Here is a 17020-nt window from a genome sequence, read left to right on the forward strand (position 1 = left end):
TCCTCCAATTAAAAATAAATTGAAAAAAAAAGTCTGCCCCCCCCCCTACCCCCGAGCCCTCCCTTGGTGCACACACTCTCCCTTGAATCGTGTGCCTGTTGGAAAGAGTATTGGCTCTCCAGCCCTCCCCCGGGAGTTGTCAGAGTTGACCAGATTGATGTCTTGATGCTATTTCATCAAATAAATAATAAAACTACACAGGTATCTTTACTACAGGGCTTTTCAGAGCCTTTAATAAGCTGTCTGGTGTGGCACAACATCAAAAGCCAGCCACAATATATAGTCATCTACAAACTCATTTAGCTGACCACAAAACCTTCTCCCCTGCAACATCTGACAGGACCAGTGTTCTGTAAGATACATGTTGGGGCATGCCGTGATTGGTGGGTCCTACCTTCAGTAGGTCGGAATCATGCTAAATGTTAGGGAGCTTGTGAGTGCTGGCCCTCCTTCTAAAGATTTTAATACTGACAGTTAGGAGTAGAGTGTGGGAATCTGCCTGGTTGCTGTTTTTTCTTAAAGCTTCTCTTCTAATTCGATGATCCGTAATCCCTCTGCTCTAGCCTCTTGATTGTTAGGCTTCAGAGATTCAATACCTGTGACCCTCCTGAGGGCTCAGCATAGAAGCTTGTACCACAAGTCCCTTTGTAGGTAAATGACACGTTCTTTTACAAGAGAAATGGCTGAGAACATATGTGGGAAACCACCCAAGGCCTTTGTGATTTGGGGGAAATTGCTGGCCTATTTCAATGACTTTAGAAACCACCTCCTGATACTGTAGCCATCCCCACCTATCCACATTCAAGTCCACCTTCAGAGCCCAGAATTTCCACCAGCTGTTCTCACTCATGCCAATTTGGGCTGTTTCACATGTTAAAGTATTTTGCTTCATTTGTCTCTACCCTGCCTCCCTGCAGGACCATATTCAGAGTAGGACTCAATTAATATTGGAGAAAGAGGGGAGGGCGTCCCCCACAGCACTTCTACAGAGTTGAACAAAGAGTAAATGCTCAGTAATTGCAGAGAAACCAAGGAACAAAAGAAACCTTGGCCCAAAAGAGACCAAAAACAGTTAAGATTGACTCTAGAATTAAAAAGCAAGCAGAGAAGTGTGGTATGTGTGGCAACAAGAGTAAGCATCTTACCCTGCTGAGATGATAGCAACTTCAACATTGTTCATTTTTTAGGTCAATGATCTATGTATCATTAGTGGCTCAGGAAGAGGCCAAATTGTCCCATTTTGCCTGAGCTTTTCAAATTTTAGCACCAGAAGTCCACCATACAGGAAACCCCTCAGTCCTGGCAACTCAGGGCGGTTGGTCACTCTACTCAAAAAACACAGTTTGGTAACTAGATAAAACTGGGAAATGCTTCACCACACTCTGGGCTTCCTTAGTGGCTAAAGTGATAAAGAATCCACCTGCCAAGCAGAAGACATGGGTTCAGTCACTGGGTTGGGAAGATGCCCTAGAGAAGAAAATGGCAACCCACTCCAGTATTCTTGCCTGGAAAGTCCCATGCTCAGAGGAGCCTAATGAGTCCATGGGGTCAAAAGAGTGATAGAACTTAGTGACTAAACAACAAGAACATTTCCACACTCTACTCACCTGAATTAGTTTCCTACAGCTGTTATAACAAATTACCACAAACTTAATGATTTCAGTTCAGTTCAGTCCCTCAGTCCTGTCCGACTCCTTACGACCCCATGAATCGCAGCACGCCAGGCCTCCCTGTCCATCACCAACTCCCAGAATTTACTCAAACTCATGTCCATCGAGTCGGTGATGCCATCCAGCCATCTCAACCTCTGTCATCCCCTTCTCCTCCTGTCCCCAATCCCTCCCAGCATCAGGGTCTTTTCCAATGAGTCAACTCTTTGCATGAGGTGGCCAAAGTATTGGAGTTTCAGCTTCAGCATCAGTCCTTCCAATGAACACCCAGGACTGATCTCCTTTAGGATTTAAGACTATATAAATTTATCGCCACACAGCTTTAGAGATCAGACATCCTGAATGAGTTTTATAGGTCTGAAAACCAATGTGTCAGCAGGGCTGCATTTTTTCTGAAGGCTCTAGGGGGTAATCTGTTCCCTTGCCCGTTTGAACTTCTAGAGGCCGGCTGTGTTCCTTGACTGATGCAGTTCTCTCTCCCATCTTTGAAGCCAGACATTACATCCCTTTGATCCTCTGCCCCCATCATCAAGTCTTTTTTCTGACTCTCTCTCCCTCTTTCACTTATAAAGAGTCTTGTAATTGCATCAGGCTTACTGGCTAATCCAGGGTAATTTCTCCATCTCCAAATTCTTAACTTAGTCATATCTAAGAAGTCTATTTTACCAGGTAAGGTAGTACATGCACAGATTCCAAGACTAAGATGTGGACATTTTGGGGATCATTATTCTACCAATTATACCCACCCATCTCTGACAGCTGATAAAACACCTTAATATATTAAAGAAATATTTTTAAAGTCTCATAGGAAAGAAATCTGTTTAATATTGCTTAACCTAATGTTTTCCAAACCTTTTTGATCAAGAAATTCTTTATTCAGGGAGTATTATGCTAAGTAAAATAAGTCAGAGAAAGACAAATACTGTATGATACCCATTATACATGGAATCTAAAAAATACAACAAATTAGTGAATATAACAAAAAAGAAGCAGACTCACAGATATAGAGAATAAACAATCGGTTACCATAGCAACCTTCTTCTGGAGAGGGAGAGAGGAGGGACAAAACAGGGGTGGGGGATTACCCGGTATAGACTATTATGTATAAAATAAGCTACAAGGATATATTGCACAACACAGGAAATTTAACCAATATTTTATAATTATGGAGTAAAACTTTTAAAAAAAAAAAAAGAAACTCATTATTCCTCCAAAAAGAACAGCACTTAACATCTCATGGAACAACACTGCTCTTACAAAAGAGCAGGATTCAAATTGGTGTGTGCACCATGGTGAGTCCAGAAACTTGCCATGCGATGAGCAGATGAGGAGAGTTTTGAGGGAATCGATATCTAAGTCCAACTCCTCTTTCTCACTTCAATACTCTTCTAAATTCAACTGTCAGAACAACAATCTGAGGTCAAAGCGCAGTGATCCTTCCTTCTTTCCACTGGTTCCATCATGGAGTTCCCACCCATAAAGAATCTTATTGGAACAAATATCAATACATTTCACTGGGGTGCAAAACCTGGTCAAACAAAGTGATGATGTGCCCCTACTGATCTCACTTGGAGGTACATGTCCAATAAAACTATTTTCTATGTTTAGTATTTATAACAGCTTAATACTTCTACCCAAAATAATTAGAATGATAACTTTTTAAGGAATTTTTTTAAGGATTGGAGATTTTGATCACTAGAATTATCTTTTAGTTTAAATTTCAATTTTTATGTATCCTTTGGTTATAGAGAATTATGATGTCTTGATTAAATAAAACATTTTCAAGCATAAAAACAGATACTAAGTTAAAGTTCTTTAGATGTCATAGATATACAATTTTAAGTAGAAAAAAGAACAATGTTGCAGCTCTCATTTTTAAAGGAGAGCTTGCTCCTGTCATTTTCAAATGGACAATAATGGATGTTATATCACTGTGGTGTGTCCTGTTTACACTGGACACTTTTAAAAGAATAATTTAACACATTGATTTTAAAGTATCAATATTTAAAATATCTAGACATGTAATATATTTTGAAATTATAACTGTTTAACCATAAGGTGAAAAATAACTCACTGTCAAGTTAAAAAATATGCAAGGAAGTACTCGTTTTTCAAAATTCTTATGGGGATATAAGAACAAAAGGTGTGATGACCCCTGCTCTGGGAAAAACTATTAAGAATGCTAGTGGTAAAAAGAACAGGGTTTGGAATCTGGCTAGCAAGAAAGCCTCGGTACAAACATCAGCTTCCCGCAGCTCTCAGCGATAAAACCATGAAGTGCCTGGCTCAAGCCAGTGTTCCCTCATTCAACAATAGCTGCCAAGGGCCACCTGGGTCCAGGGGGCCCACTGAGTCCAGTGGGGCTTGGACACAAACCCCTGCTCCCATAGAGCTTATATTCCATCAGACACATAGTTAGTTGGTCAGTTGCTTCTGTGCTGTATTTCTAGAGTGCTTCTTCAAATATCTTCTCAATTTTGGGGAACTGTGTCTACAAAGAAATGACTCGTTTTTTGATATTCCAGAACAGATCCATCTGGATTCCATTGTTTCCCAACAGAATATCCACCTAAAGAGGCATACACTTATTTTGGTGACAGAGCCAAAGCTTAAAAGTCTTTAAGTTTCTCCTGTGGAATTGACTTCAAAGCATGAAGCACAATCTTTTAAACATCCTTAATGCTGGTAAATATTTGTATGGGGAGGAGGAATGTGATGTTTTGGGGACAAAGGTTATCTACACAAAGATCTGATGACCATGGTAGATGATCAGACTGGGCAGGAATATTCTTTGTCTCCAGCTCTGGAAGAGCATTAATCTCAGAGTAAGGAAAAGTCAAAAATTGATGTTTCTTCCCTTCACACTGAGGCTGAAGGGAAAATCCTGGCTGTGTCAGGGTCACTTGCTCTGAAGTTACTTGAAGAATCTATGTTCTCAGACATTCAGGAGAGCCTCCTGGGGCCGTGGGAGACCCATGGTCCCTGCTTCTTTAGTCCTACTGATCCCACTTTAGTGACCCCACTCTAGGCCATGCCCCTGGGGCTGACGGCTGGAAGAGGTCCGTGAGCAGGAGTAGCTGTCCTGGGAAGACCCAGGGCTGAGCTGGGAGGGAAGGAGCCAGTCCATGAGGGGGCATATGGGTGGAGGAAGAGCTGGGGCCTGTGTCTGAATTGTGTTTGACTATTTACTGAGTCCATGTTTGTGAGACTTACGCACCCAGGGATTAATGACATTCCATTGAGGGGATGAGTCAGGGTGAGCAGAGGGGGTGGGATTGAGATGGGGAGGGGCCAGAGAGGATTGCAAAAGCTGGCGTGTGTGGCCATCTGTCTGTCCATGCTGCCTGTCACTTCCATGTAGCCACAGAGTGCTGGAAGAGAACTCTTGGGATCCTAGAGGGCCCTCAGTTCTCAAAGGGAAATTTATTCTGCAGAATTTCTCTAGCATTTAACTTAACAAATGCCATTCCATCCCTGTGCCCAGAACTGAGCTAGGTGCTGTGGGAGATGCTGTCTCTGTCCTTAGGCAACTTGACTCTCCTTGGGAAGATAAGAATGATACACATACGTACTGTTGAATGAAGATGGCCAATGGGTTTCATTTCATATACCAGTGTCAGCTAACTGGTAACTTCATGGAGTATTCCATCCAGTCTAAGACCCCATCAATTATAAGAGGCCATTTTATATGCTTTTAAGAAAGAAGAAAATATTTACAATTAAATTACAAATGATTGCTTTCTTACAGCTTAGAGTTTTGTGTCCAATTTCTTATTAGAAGATTCTTTTTAGACTTACTTATACATAGTGTTAAGCTTCCCTGGTGGCTCAGAGGTTAAAGCTTCTGCCTGCAATGCGGGAGACCTGGGTTTGATCCCTGGGTCGGGAAGATCCCCTGGAGAAGGAAATGGCATCCCACTCCAGTATTCTTGCCTGGAGAATCCCATGGACAGAGGAACCTGATGGGCTACAGTCCATGGGGTCACAAAGAGTCAGACATGACTGAGAGACTTCACACATACATCGTGTTATTTCCTTTAACATATATTGTTCTTTCATTTATAAAGTGGAAAGTATGGGAAATAAACTGGGTTTGGTTTTTCTAAGTTTCCTCATATTCAGGGTACTATTGGGCTGAAGCATCTTTGCTCGGAGCATTGATGTCTGTGTTTCCCACACAGTGTAGTTCTCTGTCATCAAGAGCATTGGTGAGGCAATATTTCTTTCAAGAGTACTCATGACTTTTATTTCAAATCTGTCTCCTATTGTGTAAATTGATGCACACACAGGTAATGCAACCACAGCACAACTACCACCTGGCAACATTGACTATAAGACAGATCACTACTTCCAAGATATCAAATGTGAAAAAAATACATCTTAAGACTCAATGAATACGGATTCTAAGACTCAGTCGAAAAACACTCCCATGATTAACCACCCAGGTCTGTCCTAGGAATGGGGTTGGCACTGGTGCTACATTCTTATCACTAAGCAATAATTTCCTCCTGTAAATTTGCAAAACTGAATGGTTTCCAGTACAATAATTATTGTAGGGAATTCTCCATGAGCAAATAGATTCAAGGAGTCTTTCTGCATAAAGTAGGTCAAAAGGATGAGATCTGGCCTGGACACGAGAAGACCATGTCCAGAAAGGAAAAGGCATGATTTAAAAGGTTCAAGAAGGTAAACAGGCATATCATGTGGCAAGGATAGTGGAGTAACCAGGCTAGGGTGGGGTTTCATAAAAGAGTCATGGGTTATGAAGGCATGAATTTTTGCCCTAAGTTCAAGTTAGCATATTTCACTTCTAGAAACTTAATCAAAGGTTCTCCTATTTATATAACTTTTATTTTTTTTTCTTACCATAGGTCCTGATGTTTTTAGTTCAAAGAACCTTGCCCTTCAAGCCCAGAAGAAAATTCTGAGCAAAATAGCCAGCAAAACTGTGGCCAACATGCTGATTGATGATACCAGCAGCGAGATCTTTGATGAGCTCTACAAAGTCACCAAAGAGCACATACATAACAAGAAGGAAGCCCACAAGATCATGAAAGACTTAATCAAGGTGGCAATCAAAATCGGGATCCTCTACCGGAACAACCAGTTCAGTCCAGAGGAAGTTGTTATAGTGGAGAAGTTTAGGAAGAAGCTGAACCAGACCGCCATGACCATCGTCAGCTTCTATGAGGTGGAATACACCTTCGATCGAAACGTGCTCTCCAAGCTCCTACACGAGTGCAAGGACCTGGTGCATGAACTGGTGCAGCGACACCTGACACCCAGGACCCACGGACGCATCAATCATGTCTTCAACCACTTTGCCGATGTGGAGTTCCTTTCCACCCTTTATAGCCTTGATGGAGACTGTAGGCCCAACCTCAAGAAGATCTGTGAGGGAATCAATAAACTGATAGATGAAAAAGTCCTCTGAATGCCTTCCCTCCTCCTGGACTTCGCTGCATTCATGTTACAGCACCCAGTGTGTTCCACATGAGAATCAGGAAAGAAGAAGAAACCCTTGTCAAAGATGCCTGTGTCTGTCTTGTTCATCCCTCTGATGTTGATGCTAGATTGAGCTCAGGTGTGTTTATCCTCTGAGCTATCTGCTGAGGTATGTACTTAAAATCTCCTCTGTTTGCAAGCCCAAAGGACATCTCACCTCTCCTGAGCAGAAAAACCACCCTGCTCACCAGGGTGAGCCCAGTTCACCTTGTGGAGTGGAAGGAGCCCTGGACCAGGGGTCAGAGTACATAGATTTGGTTCCCAACTCCATCAGTTATGACTTTGTTCTCTGGATCCTGGAACCATTGTGCCCACCTGCCTACCTCCCGGGTTGCTGTGAGGATCAAATGAGACTATGTTCATGCTTTTAATAACTCTAATATGAGGTCTTACTAGTTTCTCTTTGGCATGTTGTGGGAATCAACCTGGATCTAGACTATCAGACAGTGGAGAAAAGAACAATAGTTTCTAACAGGCTGGGTTTGCAATCTGTGTCGAGATGTGCTGTTTCAAACACACAATTTCATTCATAAAAATTAATCCAAAGGTGTGAAAAACTATAGCAGCAAAGTGGAAAAATGTTTTTCAAGTCTTAGATGTGCAGGTTTATGGTTCTGCAGAGGGGAACTTTCTGGGGGGTGGGGGAGTAGAGAGAGAGTTTCCCACACACAAGGCAGAAGCAGAGGAGAACTGTGCTCACCCTGCGCCTGTGGGATGGGCCTTCCCCATCCAAGGGGCACCATCCAGGAGGCACAGGGAGGGTTTGTCCCAGCATGCACAGGAGAGTTGGGCTGAATGAACCCCTGTCTGTCTTTCTTGGTCTTTCACAGTCATTTTGTGCTGTTTATTCTGGTTTGTTAATAAATTGGAATTATCCTTCAAACAAGAGGTTTTCGAGTTGTGATTCAAAAATCAAATTCCTAAAAAAAAAAAAAAAAAAAATCAAATTCCTTGGAGTTAGATATGGTATTAAGAATGATGGGATTGAAAGGAGGGAGAAAATAAAGAGTAAGAGCTTTGCACTCAGACCCTAAGGCAAAGTACCCCTGGGGAGCAGGTACAGGCTGAGACCTGTGCCTCTGCTCAGTGGGGAGCTAGATATGGACATTGTGACCTCCTTCCCCGTGTGTCTTAAAGCCTCACTTTCACACAAAGTATTTACTGCCTTATAATGTTGTCTGGAGGATATCACCTTAAAAGACTTGCCCATCCAGCATCACCTCTGTCCTGTTATGCTTCTCTGGTATCTGATGATAATGCAAAAATACTACATTAGCTCAAGCCCCATGATTCATGCCCCTGCCCCATGGCCTCTCTCTGGCAGGAGCATCAAGAGATGGTTTGTGGGCGAGTGTGAAAAGATGGCAGCTGAACCTACTGTGGCCATTCAACCCCAACCGTCTCCCATGTCAACATCAGCATGTTGCATCAACAACAAAGCATCCGGTTAAGCTCTTCAGCCACCAGCACTCAAAATTAGTTCACAGGAAAGATGTCTAGTGGGTAATAGGGAATAGGTAGTCAGCCCCTGTCTTCCTGTTTGACAAGCGTGGCTCAGCCCCTCTTCATAGTCCCAAGGACTTAACAGTGATGGCCTGTGCACATTTGGGCTGGGGAGGCCATTGGTCATTTAGGCAGTGCCAGTGGAAGGGCTTCCCTGGTGACTCAGTCGGTAAAGAATCCACCTGCAATCCAGGAGACCTGGGTTCAATCCCTGGGTCAGGAAGATCCCCTGGAGGAGGGCATAGCAACCCACTCCAGTATTCTTGCCTGGAGAATCCCATGGACAGAGGAGCTTGGCGGGCTACAGTCCATGGGGTCGCAAAGAGTCGGACACGACTGAGCGACGAAGCACAGCACAATGGAAGCTGCAGGTGACAGGCTCCTTCCTGCCCACCTGCCAACTAGGCAGCAAGCAGCCCAGCACTAGCCAAATTTTCACATATTGCTCTCCATGACTGCCTTGCTGTACTCGTCTGGTTAAGCACCACATTCTAATATGACGGGGTGGTTCTAGAAGCAGGTTCTTTTTCACTAAGTAGGTAGACCTACCCAGAGAGCTCAACCTGCCAAAGGAATGGGTAGAACTGTCTCTTCTCCATCTGAGACAGCAGGGAAAGAAGGCGGGATCCCCAGTCACAGATGACTGCAGGTTCTCCCCTCTCCAGGCATCACAGCATGGTGCGGGCACAGCGGAGCTGAGCAGGTTCTGAGCCACCAGCCTCAGAAGGAGGGGTCCTCCTTGTGCTGGTCAGAAAAGGATCAGCACTTCCACGAGCAGATCTCCGCAAGCACAAGGCAGTGTGGACCAAAACATTCTACCACCTCCGGCTTCCCCACTGAGGCAGCCAAGCAAGGGGCACTCTACCTCAAGGCCAGTGGTGTGTGTCTCCATCTTATCAACAATAGCCACAGGGAGCTGAGCTACCCAGGCATAAGGAACCCACCACACCTCTAAAAATAGTCAATGTCTACCCTCCGTCCCCAGTATACCTTTCAAACACATCACTGGCATGTAAATTCAAGTGATGAGTGAATTTCATCAGCCAACTAAAAAGCTACACATTTCCAATATTTTACATAACAATCTAGTGGCCAAGGAATCTCATTACTGGTTTATCTGACGACTCTAACCATGTCACTTAGTGCCCCTAGAAAGCTGTTTTGGTTGAAAACAATGTGACAGAGACCAGTAGATGCTTTTAAAAACAAAACTCTTCAGATGTAACGTTTGTGCTCAGAAAGTGAAAGTCACTCAGTCGTGTCCAACTTTTTGCATGGACTGTATAGTCCATGGAATTCTCTAAGCCAGAATACTAGAGTGGATAGCCTTTCCCTCCTCCAGGGGATCTTCCCAACCCAGGGATCAAACACAGGTCTCCCACATTGCAGGCGGATTCTTTACCAGCTGAGCCACAACCGAAGTCCAAGAATACTTGAGCGGGTAATCTATCCCTTCTTCAGCGGATCTTCCCAACCCATGAATTAAACCGGGGTCTCCTGCATTGCAGACGGATCTTTACCAACTGAGCTATCAGGGAAGCCCTTGTGCTCAGAACTTTGTACTAAACTTTCAATAGCGAGAACCCACAAAAGCAAAGTTATGATATCTACATTTAGGTGGTACCCTCAAGAAAACTGATTTCAAGAGAAGCAACAGTACTAAAACACTCACTTGATCAGTCCCATGCAAAATTCAGAGAGAAATGTCTAACTCAGCACATCAAGGGCAGAGACAGGAAACAGCAGTTTTTCATCTGGAGACATCACTGAGTCTTCATCCATCCCACAGCACTCAGCTGTTTCCCCACGGGAGCACACCAGGAACTTGTGCTGAAGTGTCCATCCCACCCTGGCTTGGATCCTTCTTTGTGTGTCTGAACCCTACAGAAACACATTCCCTACCAGCTGTGCCTGCCGTGTGTCTGTATCACTCTTCCTCCCTGTGTTTGCATCTGTGAGTCTTGACACCCTCAGCAACTCCAGGTCTCTGCTCAGTGACAAAGCAAAATGAAAAGACTTCTCATCTGTGCTTCTTCTCCAAATCCCCATTTCACCCATCTGTGCATTTTCAGGGGCAAATCAGTATATTCCCTGTCTGCTCCAATGAACGTCTTACATCCACTTCTTTAAAAAAGGAGCTCAAATAAGGCCTATATACCCTGGTCCCCAATATTCTGGGGGCTTTTAAAAATCAACGTGGTCCCAGATGTCAAGAGCAAAACCAGTTAGTAAAAATTCTAGACCAACTCTGGGATGCAAAGACCGTGCATTAATAGGAAATGTCTAGCTTGGACTGCAAGGAGATCCAACCAGTCCATCCTAAAGGAAATTAGTACTGAATATTCATTGGAAGGACTGATGCTGAAGTTGAAACTCCAATACTTTGGCCACCTGATGCAAAGAACTGACTCATTGGAAAAGGCTCTGATGCTGGGAAAGATTGAAGGCAGGAGAAGGGGATGCAGAGGATGAGATGGTTTGATAGCATCACTGACTCAACAGACATGAATTTGGGCAAGCTCCTGGAGTTGGTGATGGACAGAGAAGCCTGGCATGCTGTAGTCCATGGGTCGCAAAGAGTCAGACATGACTGAGCAACTGAGCTGTGAACTGTGTCTAGTAATGGAATGGGATGTTGACAATACAGTCATGAATCAGATGGCCTTGGGAGAAAGGGTTTCCAAGATCCTCTCAACTTGGAACTGTGTGGTCAGTGGGTGACCTTTGTTTAGTCTGACCCTGCTCTGGGATCAAAGCCCCAACCAGGCCATCTCTTGCTCTTGCTGCAGAGGGAGGTCTTGCTGGATAGGTGAAAGACTCTTCTACAATCCTTTTCCTCAAAAGAGCATCTGGAAATCCATGAACATCCTGGGAAGCAGGAGTGGTCTGGAGGGGGTAAAATTCTATGAGTTCTAAAAAGGCATTTTTAAATTTTTGTCTCATTCTGACAACTTAAAAAAAAAATCACAATCAGCCTCAGTACTTTCTGAGTCATGGGAAGCTACCTTACAGTCAGGTAGTATCATCTCCCTACAGGGTATGAGTTTCTCTTTGTGTTTACAATGTTGTTCATGCTGATTGATCAACCCAAGTGAAAGAAAACAATTTAACTTAATGTGTTTCTCTAACCAGGCCTGAGCATCCCCAAGGGAGGCATAGCTTAGGCATCCATGAGTTCTCCATTTTGAGAAATGTTGCTAAAGCCTATGAAAATATAGGCTTGCAGAGAATGAATGACTGTTACCCTACCCTTGATGGAGACTCATTTGTGGGGACTCAAGGGCTGAGAGGTGAACCTGTATCTGGAGGATACATAGGCCTTCTGCAGGAAAAGGCGGGATCCCACATGTCCTGCCTGCCCTTTGAAAACTGGCCAGAAAAAGCTACCATAAATAATCAAAGAATTAACCAACCCTTCCTGGCAACTCTGATAATAAATCTCAAAGACACAAGAGAGGCCATTACTGGACACACCAGGTACTGCTCTTCCCAAGGAAGGGTAGAGTGGAGAAAACTTGCAAAGCCTCTTTGGGAAGAAGAGAAGTCACCTGCACCTGTTCACATCCTCCCAGTTCCAGCAACACCTGCAGCATGCAGAGGCCTAGCTGTCAGACATGTGGTTCCAGGATCCCAGGGACTTATTCCTTGTCTGAACTTAAGGCATGTGACACTCAGAATTCCTCCCAGTCTCAGAAGAAAGAGCAGTAAGCCAGAGCAAGCACTCTCACACCTCTCTCCAGCAGGGGTACATTCTCAGTATACTGGTATAGTGGTACAGTCAATATTCCTATATTCCTCAGTGCCATGACTAACCTGTCCTTCCTCTACCTTGTCCTTTGTTTGCTGAGCTGGGGCAGGTCTCTACAGAGGAGGAATCCTGAACACTTATCCAGGAAGCTGGAGCTTGGGCGGCCAGACCCCCCAGGCTGTGGTATAGAGCTCCTTCTTGCCGACTCTAAGACCTTTCTGGACCAGTTCCTGGGACAAGGGAGTCTGGGGTTTGGCTCTGCCTTAAGAGGAGCTGGGTGGGAGCCAGAGCTTGGCACAAAGCAAGAGGCTAGCAGGGAAGCTGCAATTAAACTACGTTATGGAGGGAGAGAGCACTCTTCCAGCCTCTTCACTTGCGAAGGAAGAGCTTGAAGGCTGTTCCCCGGGGATTAATTGGGCTCCGCCCACCCCTCACAGCAGCAACATTCCTGCCAAGAGGATCATACCCCTCAGTGATGGGATGGGGCTGCCCCTGCTCTGTGATTCAGAAACAGTTACAACTTGACTTTAGAAACAGATTGTTGAGTCTGGGATTGGGAAGGCTGGGGAGATGAATATTTTGGGTTTTCTTTTCAGCTTTCATAGGCAGCAGAAAGTATAGAACATGAAATCAGCCATGAGTCAGGAGGTTTAGTCTCAGCTTGCCCAATACCTGGTGATTTCCTTATACTTCACCTCTCTGGGCCTCAGTTTCCTCAACTGTAAAAGCAGACAGTTGCACAAAATCTCCAAGAATCCTTCTAGTTCCAAAATTTCACATTCTGAGCACCACAGAAGGGAAGACGCTCTGGACATTTCTGTACTGTAAGGTTTCTTAAAAGAGAAGTTATTCATTATTTAAATGAAATAATACTTCCAAACGGACTGAGAGATGACATATCAATGAACCCCTTCAAGACCTCCTTTGTGTTAGAAAGCTTTTTAAAAAAGAGAAATCTCATTTCAAATAGCTTAAAAATAAAACCAAAACACTAGGAATAAACCTAACCAAGAAGGTAAAAGATCTATAGACTAAAACCGATAAACTACTTATAAAAAAACTGAAGATGATTCAAAGAAATGGGAAGATATTCCATCCCATCCATGGAAGAATTAATATTGTTGAAATGGCCATATTACCAAAAGCAATCTACAGATTTAATGCAATCCCTGTTAATATACCCATAACATTTTTCACAGCACTAGAATAAATAATCCTGAAATTTTATATATATAGGACCATAAAAGGCCCAGAATTGCCAAAGAAATCCTGAGGAATTCCAGATTTCAGACTATGCTACAAAGCTACAGTAACCAAAATAGTGTGGTATTGGCACAATAAACAGACATATAGTTCAACGGAATAAAACAAAGAACCCAGAAATAAACCCAGGTGCCCATAGTCAGTTAATCTACAGCAAAGGGGAGAAGAATATACAATGGAGAAAAGACAATCTCTTCAACAAGTGGGGTTGGGAAAACTAGACAGCTATGTGTAAATCAATGAAATTGGAATACTCCCTCACACTATATACAAAAATAAACTCAAAATGGTTTAAAGACCTAAATATAAGACATGACACCATAAAACTGCTAGAAGAGAACATAGGCAAAACATTATCTGACATAAATTACAGCAACATTTTCTTAGATCAGTCTCCCAAGGCAAAAGAAATAAAAGCAAAAACAAACAAATGGGACATAATCAAACTTACAAGCTTTTGCACAGCAAAGGAAACCATCAACAAAATGAAAAGACAATCTGTGGAATAAGAGAAAATATTTGCAAATGATGAGACCAACTAGGGGTTAATATTCAAAACCTACAAACAGCTCATACAACTCAACAGTGAAAAAACAGTGCTCGCTTCGGCAGCACATATACTAAAATTGGAACAATACAGAGAAGATTAGCATGGCCCCTGCGCGAGGATGACACGCAAATTCGTGAAGCGTTCCATATTTTTCAGAAGTAGAGGACAGACTTTTGAACTCTGTGGGAGAAGGTGAGGGTGGGATGTTTCAAAAGAACAGCATGTATATTATCTATAGTGAAACAGATCACCAGCCCAGGTGGGATGCATGAGACAAGTGCTCGAGCCTGGTGCACTGGGAAGACCCAGAGGAATCGGGTGGAGAGGGAGGTGGGAGGGGGGATCGGGATGGGGAATACATGTAACTCCATGGCTGATTCATGTCAATGTATGACATAACCCACTGAAATGTTGTGAAGTAATTAGCCTCCAACTAATAAAAAAATAAAATAAAATAAAGTTGCTTGTCAAATGACCAAAAAAAAATAAAAAAATAAAAAATAAAAAAAATAGTGAAAAAACAAATAATCTGATCAAAAAATACAGAAGACTTAAATAGACATTTCTCCAAAGAAGACATATAGAGGGCCAACAGTGAATGAAAAGATGTCCAGTGTTGCTAATTGTAAGAGAAATGCAAATCAAAACCACAACAAGGTATCACCTCACACAAGTCAGAATGGCCATCATCAAAAAGCCTACAAATAATAAATGCTGGAGAGGGTGTGGTAAAAAGGGAACCCTCTGACACTGTTGGTGGGAATGTAAACTGGTGCAGTTACTATGGAAAACAGCACGTGCGTGTGTGTGTGTTAGTCGCTCAGTCACGTCCGATTCTTTGTGACCGCATGGACTATAGCCCACCAGACTCCTCTGTCCATGGGATCTCCAAACAAGAATACTGGAGTAGTTGCTATTCCCTTCTCCAGGGGGGTTTCCTGACCCAGGGATCAAACCTGGGTCTCCTACATTTTACCATCTGAGCTCCCAGAAACAGTACAGAGATTCCTCAAAAAAAAAAAAAAAAAAATAGAGCTACTATATGATCCAGGAACCCTATTCCTGTATTATATACAGAAAAAAATAAAAACTCTAATTTGAAAATATACAGGTACCCCAAAGTTTATAGAAGCATTATCTACAATGGCCAAAACATGAAAGCAACTCAAGTGCCCATCAACCCAAGTGCCCATCACAAAAGCAACCCAAGATGACTGGATTAAGCAGATATAATATGTGTGTGTGTGTAACATGCAATAGAATAATACTCAGTCATTAAAAGGGAATGAAATATTGCCATTTCAATGTGAATGGACCTAGAGAATATTATGCTTAGTGAAATAAGTCAGACAGAGAAAGACAAATACTATATTATATCACTCATATATGGAATCTAAAGTATAATACAAATGAATGTATAAACAAAACAGAAACAGACTCACAGACAAAGAAAATAAATTTATGGTTACCAAAGGGGAGAGAGAGGGTGAGAGGGACTAATTAGGGGTATGGATTTAAGAGGTAAAAACTGCTATACATAAAATAGATAAGCAACAAGGGCATACCGTATAGCACAGGTAATTATATTCAATATCTTGTAATAACCTATAATGGAATATATATATAATTTGCAAAACAAAAAACAAAACCTGAATCACTATGCTGTACATCTGAAACTAACAAAATACTATAAATCAACTATACTTAAGTGTTTTTAAAAAAAGATTTTTGAGTGTAGATCTAAGTTCATGATTACAGAAGGGAAAGGCTGTAAGTCAGAAAATGCAAAGTAAAAACTACGAAGACCAGTGAACTGCACAATGTGGGACCAGGTAGTCAGCCAGTCACCAGGGGCCCACTGGGATTCAATGTTAGGACTGATTCTCTACTGAGACACACATTTCAAGGTCACGTGTTCAACTCCAGTAATGTATCGATATCTCTGTAGAGATAACAGGGTAGTAAGGAAATTCATGAGTAAGTCATTACTGATTTGAGCCAAATACAGGAAACTACCAGAATTATTTTTAAATATATTAATGAAGCCATTTCCCCAACAAGTGGGACATTATACAGAACTCGCAAAACCTCCCCTCATGTCCCTGTTTGAATCACCTTTAATACATATCTTTACACAATGTATTCCATGCATCCCCATGTCGTGAACTCACCTTTTTAAAAACAGCTTTATTGAGATATAATTCACATAACATACAATTCAGTGGCTTTGGATATACTCACAGGTACGTGCAACCATAAACACAGTCAATTTTACAGTATTTTCATCACTTCAAAAAGAAACCTGGCACCCTTTAGTTAACATCTCCCAACTCCACCTCAGACCTTACAAGCAATACTAGTCTCCTAAAGTCTTCCCCTGGAAGTTACAAGCCTTATTCAATAAATTCCAGAGTTTCAAAATAGTTACTCAAGACAAATTCTGCCAGTGCAATTATTGTCCTAGGTGGGGAGATTTCTGGTTGCTTCTTATTCCATCTTCCCAGAATCTTCCTTGGCACATTCACCCTTGGGTTTCCTGCCTACTCACCCCATGCCCTAACACGTCTATATCTGTATGACCTCCTGTTTTCTGGTTCCATCCCCAACTTGGGTGTTCAGACCATTAAAGAGGTCATGAATTCTGCTCAAAAAGGGGCATCAGCCACATTTCAGGATTCATCAGTCCCAGAGAACCAGGGACCCACCTCTTTAAATCTCTCAACTCTTCCTCCTCACCATCTTGTAATAATGTATCCTTTTACATTTTTACCTAATTTTCTA

General features: G+C 42.6%; 1 protein-coding gene and 1 non-coding gene across 2 annotated transcripts in view; both read left to right on the forward strand.

The window, feature by feature from the left end:
- Window positions 1–8061, forward strand: part of TNFAIP8L3 (TNF alpha induced protein 8 like 3) — a 42131-nt gene extending 34070 nt beyond the window's left edge. The window contains exon 2 of the mRNA XM_043471996.1: window positions 6542–8061. Within this exon, the coding sequence (XP_043327931.1) occupies window positions 6542–7104 (563 nt within the window). The 3' untranslated portion in view covers window positions 7105–8061. The remainder of the gene's footprint in view (window positions 1–6541) is intronic.
- Window positions 8062–14285: 6224 nt separating this feature from the next.
- On the forward strand, window positions 14286–14392 carry LOC122444362. Its single transcript, XR_006270206.1, has one exon. It is a non-coding gene; the product is annotated as a U6 spliceosomal RNA (small nuclear RNA).
- Window positions 14393–17020: the final 2628 nt, after the last annotated feature.

Source organism: Cervus canadensis, chromosome 6 (assembly GCF_019320065.1).
Source record: "Cervus canadensis isolate Bull #8, Minnesota chromosome 6, ASM1932006v1, whole genome shotgun sequence".
NCBI lineage: Eukaryota > Metazoa > Chordata > Mammalia > Artiodactyla > Cervidae > Cervus > Cervus canadensis.